Source organism: Poecilia formosa, unplaced genomic scaffold (assembly GCF_000485575.1).
Source record: "Poecilia formosa unplaced genomic scaffold, Poecilia_formosa-5.1.2 Scaffold503, whole genome shotgun sequence".
NCBI classification, from domain to species: domain Eukaryota; kingdom Metazoa; phylum Chordata; class Actinopteri; order Cyprinodontiformes; family Poeciliidae; genus Poecilia; species Poecilia formosa.
Window position 1 is genome coordinate 352,000 of NW_006800442.1, and position 6,072 is coordinate 358,071.

A 6,072-nucleotide genomic window follows, 5' to 3' on the forward strand; every position below is an offset into this window, starting at 1 on the left:
TGCGTCTCTGCTCAAACACACCTGGATCTGCTGCTCGTTTCCAGCCTATTGCAGAGAGGAATGAATGCTGGTGAGGGAATTCAGACATTTTGGAGCAGAGATGAATCTAAAAGTTGCAGGATGGTAGCCCTGGAGGACTGGAGTTGGTGACCCCTGCCTTAAAGGGTGAAGCCTATCCACCTTATTCCTATGCCCCATGATGCTTTGCGTGAATAATGGGCGTGACTTCCACCGCAAGCCGGAACTGCCATTTGTTTACATGTTACCCTAACGCTAACCGGCTTTCTCCAGAGCTTGTAGGCTATAAAATATGTGGGAACACCAGCGATCAAAGCTTAAATGTGACAATATCAGTTTACTGTAGGTTTACTCCCCGCAACCTACAGCTATTGCAGGGAGCGATGGCGACTTGAAGAAATGGCCGCATTTCTTCAAGTCGCTCTAGAATATGTAGCTACCTGCACTAGCATATGTAGCTACCTGCACTAGCATATGTAGCTACCCGCACTAGCATATGTAGCTACCCGCACTAGCATATGTAGCTACCCGCACTAGCATATGTAGCTACCTGCAATAGCATAGCTACTTCACTGACTCAGTTGCTTCGGATGCAGATGTGGGTTATCTTGAACTTGCTGCAGCCACAAACTAAATGTAGTCTGATTATTAGAGTATAGCCACGAACAGCACAACAGTTACCCGAGCTCCACAAGGGCATCTTACGACACTTTCCAGTGGCAAGTTGCTTTCAATAATAGGTTAATGTGTGATTCGGTTCGGTTCTAGTCCAGTGGGGAGATTCAGCTGTTGCGCAAGATCTGGAGTGCAGCAGCTGCGGTTATTTCTCTGCTGACTTGCAGCAACACTCAGCAACGGAGAGCCTCAAGGTTCTGTTTCTGATGGATTAAATAAATCCAGATATTTTATTTTGTCTTATAAATAAAATGTCCAGGCCCAATCATAAAGATGAATACTCAGATCATGAACTTTATTATTTTTTAAATTCAAACGAAAAATAAAATTCACATCACACCAAGCTAACATTGTGTAGTTCTGGTGTTTTACACTGTCGGCACAACTCAGATCTATGACAGATCTCAGATCTTCTCTGCTTTTCTCTTTATTACTGTCAGCTCTTCAGAGAAATGAGCTGCTTGCAGCGCTGCTAATTCACGGTCATTCCGTTGCAAAACTTAACAATCCCACCCCATGAGAGTAGGGTGACACGTGCTGTGGTGGGCATCCCTTATTTTTATTTCTGAAAGGTGGCAACCCTACTTTAAAAGTAAACCAGATGCGCCTGACACTCAAAACGCGTTTGGTGTGAACGCACCCTTTGGTCGAGGCATGTAGTGGGAGCACAAGGAGGACGTGTCAAATTGAATGCAGCAGCTTACCTCGCCCACTTTGTCCCATATAGGGGTATAGGGGGGGTTTGGGGCAACATGAGCTACGACGCTCGCGCTGAGTTTATGCCTGTGCATATCGGGTTTTCCCCAAAATGTTCACCAAGGTCACGGTGACCTTTTTCAGTACATTCAGGGTCTTTTGAAGTTGACTAACTTTAGTATGGACTTGACATGCTGTTCCTTCTGTGATGTTTCCAGGTAGATCAGGAGCAGTTCAACAAGATTCTGGGCTACATCAGCAGTGGGAAGAGAGAAGGTGCCAAGCTGATGTGTGGAGGAGGAGTGGCTGCAGATAGAGGCTACTTCATCCAGCCTACAGTGTTTGGAGATGTCCAGGACAACATGATCATTGCCAGGGAGGAGGTAGAGTGGTGTGGATGGTTGGCTAGATGGTGTACTATGCTTTGGGTTTTTCCTCCAGGCTTGTATGTTTTCTGAGATCTCCATGGTCTGCTTAGAAATGCATGAAGAGGCAAACAGTTGTAATTTCAAGCCCTGCCACTAGTGGTGAAAGTGTTACTCCACCCTCTACCCTCTTTCACCAGTTCTGCCTCCTTTAAAAGGAGAAGCATTTATTTATTTATTTCAAACATGATAGAAGTATAAGTTAACGCACGTGAACAAGGAATGCATAAGACACATATTTTTTCTACCACAATAATCTTAACATGCTCAAAAAGGAGCTGGAAGAAGTAAGAAACTTATGAACTCCTACCCCGCAAACTTGTACAATATGTTCAGAGGGACCCTCATTATTAAAATAAATAAAATGGAAAAAAAAAAACATAGGTCAATTAATGTTCCATTTTTATCTGGGTGTACATGTCTAAATATATACATCTATACCCACACACTCTCGTATGCGTTAGCTTCAATACACATATACACATTTGTGCTAATGCTCGATATTTCTGACCACCTTATATTTCCTTTTAGATTGTATTAGATTTTGACTTTGTTTTAACTCCTCATTTAACTTGTTCCATAATTTTACACCATGAATTGAAATACAAAAGCTCTTTCTTGTGTGTATACTGTTCGTTATTCTGCAATAGTCAGCCCCACCCTTATCTCACCACCGACTGACTACTGGCCAGTTCTCTGTCTAACACGTCCGGAAAATCCCTGAAATCCGGGTTTTACCCTAGAATAGGTTTATTAGAGATATTCTATTTAAACTGGAGGTGGAAAAAACACGTCTAGCTCTAACTACCTTCAGATCCAGAAGTTATGGCCCTTTTCAGTTGGGAAACGGTCAGCTGAGTAGCCCTCGCTGCTGCGTAGCTTCAACAACCACTCCTGTTAACGGTAGCTTTTCTCCTAAAAATAACGTGCACTTGTTACCGGCTAGATTAAATTTAGTGACTTAGATTTAAGTCCCAGGGTCATTATTTTAACGCTCGCCAAAGGAAAGTACAAAGCCACCACTTCTCTGGAATCATGTATGTTAATTTTACTTAAAGTCAGGAGAACCCTCAGATCAAACGACTCAATTGATTTCAATGTCCACAAGATCTATTGGTATTTTTAGTATGTAATTTATTAAGCAAGCTTTAGCAGGGGTAAATGACAAGCAGATTCACTTACAGAGATTGTAAACTTGTAACAAGATAATAAATTCAAATTCAAATCAGTTACAACCTACTCTCATTTCTATCCCTAACCTGTGTCACCAGTTTCATTAAGCGAGGCTTTTGGGGCAGTACAACTCACACCCGATGGCAATTGATCTTGGCAGCTGAAATCTTCAGATGTCCTGGTCAGAGTCTCTGTCCTGGCGGAGCAAAGTCCTCTTTCAGAAAAGCAGCAAAGTCGAACTGTCCGTTGTCCTTTAAACGAACAGAATCGTCATCACTCAGTGACCTTTGTCTTTTCTCCAAGTCTGCTGCAGTAGAGCGGGGATCTTTGGGTTGAGGCAGAGGGGTCGGTCGAATTCAGGAACCAGGGCTGGGGGCAGAGAAGAGAGTTTGAGTAACCCCTTAAGTTACTCGGTTTCTACACATTTTCAGCTTTTGATTGATTATAACATCAAATAACAATGCTTTTAGCTCAGTTTATTGAATTATTCTACTGCTTGTGTAAGCAGTAGAATAATTACAAAGAAAAAGAAACATTTTCTTTGTAAAAGAAAATGTTTCTTTTACAAAAAACATTTTCTGTATGAGCTCAGGTAGCGGTTTATTTGATGCCTTAAACCAGTGTTTCTCAACCTTTTTCAGGCCAGCGCCCCCCTAGCCTTTATCCAGGTCCCTCACTGCCCCCCACCAAAGAATTTGTAGGCTCATTTCCATTTAGTTTCCTTTGATTTGTATTATCCTCTCTTGGTTTATTGTATCACTTTAGTTTATTTCCTGTTGCTAGATTTATTTTATCGTTTATTGATGCTCACCATCAGTAATCTTCACTCATCACCTGCTGCGCCGCCTAATCGTCATGTTTCACATCATGTGTTGATTTTTCACTGTTCAGAGTTGGATTCTCTGTTTTTTATGCCATAATTCACATCTAGTTTGTTGCTCTGTTTTATGTCCCGCTTCTCCTGTTTCAGAGTTTTGCGCAATGTGCGCGTCTTTGTTTTTTTTTGTTTTTTTTTTTAATCCTCTAAGGTGCAGGGCGGTCGGGAAGCGTATCGATGGGGAAGAGGCAGACCGACATAAACCTTTTAAAATAGCGGTTCTCAACGTGGGCGATACCACCCCCCGGGGGGCTTTCAGAGGACGGCAGGGGGCGCTGGGATTCCTTTGGGGGGCATTTGGTTGAAGAAGGTAAACTTTACACATTAAATGCACAACAATACCAGTTCAGACTTTGAGCAACTTGGTAAAACTGCATTGTGTAACATTAAAACATGTTGGGCTGCAACTGTATCGATGGCAGCTGCTCTTCTTTTCAGTGTTTGTAGCTTCTTGGCGCAGCTCCTCTCCTGCTACTAGTAGCTTCACCGCATCAGTTCAGCGTTACACCGACTGATGACGCTGCTGTGATTCACTTTGTCTGGTATTTTTGTACAAATGTTTTGTCAGTTCTGTGATCATGTTAAGCAGCAACTTATATTAAAAAGTGTTTTATTTCCGTTTGAAAGCTGCCAGCTTCCATGGAAGGACAACAGAAAATCGCTCTTATAAACATGTAATTACTAAAATCACGATACCCTCACTCAGTGGCGCAAAAAGTGGGTATGCAGCGCATGCAACGCATAGGGGCGCTGCACCAGAGGGGGCGTCAAAACCCCGTCTGGAGGGGGCGGCGCCCCGATGATGCCTTCGCATACACTTCACCGCGCCCTTAAGCTCCTTCACCTCGCGCACATGTAAATGTAAATGTAGCGAGTTTTACCTTTCATGTGTCTTCGTCTCGGGGGGCAGGGGGGGTAAACATACGGTCGCTCATACGGATAGAGCGACCATATGTTTTCTACGCTCCTTCACTCTTACGTACCTTCCTTTGGGGGAGAAGGGGGGGGTTGATTTATGTTTTCGCATCCACCTGAATAATATGTAGTTGCGCCCCTGCCCTCACTTTGTATCCCTCTGAAAAATGAACCCATTTAAATAAAGAAATCCCTCCATCCCTCCATGGGTGATACCACGATAGAGGGCGTTCATTTTATAGCGTTAACACCGGAGCTGTAAGTGGTCCGGTATGAAACGGGTGTGATAGAACAAAGGTACCACAGCACTTTTAAATTTCAATAATCAAAATAACGATATTGTTTCCGTTGTTTTAAAACAGTGTTTCTCAACCTTTTTCAGGCCAGCGCCCCCCCAGCCCTCACCACCTCCCACCAAAGAATTTGTAGGCTACTTTGCACTGACTATTACTTCATTATTATTACTATCACTATTGTAGATGTTTTGATTTTTATGCTTGTTTCTGTATTTATCATCAAAAATAATTTCCCAGAGAACAAAAAAGCCATGGGAATAGAAATTATTTTCACAGGCGTCTATGAAAAATGCAATGAACATTCAAGTTAAAATCAGTAGGCCTAACAGCATTATTCTTTGCATTTTGTTCTTCATTCATTTCCATTTAGTTTCCTTTGATTTGTATTATCCTCTCTTGGTTTATTGCATCACTTTAGTTTATTTCCTGTTGCTAGATTTATTTTATCATGTATTGATGCTCACCATCATTAATCTTCACTCATCACCTGCTGCGCCACCTAATCATGTTTCACATCATGTGTTGATTTTTCACTGTTCAGCGTCGGATTCTCTGTTTTTATGCCATAATTCACATCTAGTTCGTCGCTCCGTTTTATGTCCCGCTTCTCCTGTTTCAGAGTTTTGCGCAATGTGCGCGGCGTTTTGTTTTTTAACCCTCTATGGTGCAGGGCGGTCGGGAAGCATATCGATGGGGAAAAGGCAAACTGACATAAACTTTTTAAAACAACGGAAACAATTTCGATATTCTGATTATTGAAATTTAAAAGTGCTGTGGTACCTTTGTTCTATCACCCCCGTTTCATACCGGACCACTTACAGCTCCGGTGTTAACGCTATAAAATGAACGCTCTATCGTGGTATCACTATGGAGGGATTTCTTTATTTAAATGGGTTCATTTTTTTTTCAGAGGGACACAAAGTGAGGGCAGGGGCGCAACTACATATTATTCAGGTGGATGCAAAAACATAAATCAGCCCCCCCCCCCAAAGGAAGG

At 42.4% G+C, this 6,072-nt stretch overlaps 1 protein-coding gene across 1 annotated transcript in view; it reads left to right on the top strand.

The window, feature by feature from the left end:
- LOC103156821 (aldehyde dehydrogenase 2 family member) overlaps nt 1-6,072 on the top strand; it is a 71,631-nt gene that overhangs the window by 58,929 nt on the left and 6,630 nt on the right. The window contains exon 10 of the mRNA XM_007579004.2: nt 1,608-1,772. Within this exon, the coding sequence (XP_007579066.1) occupies nt 1,608-1,772 (165 nt within the window). The remainder of the gene's footprint in view (nt 1-1,607; nt 1,773-6,072) is intronic.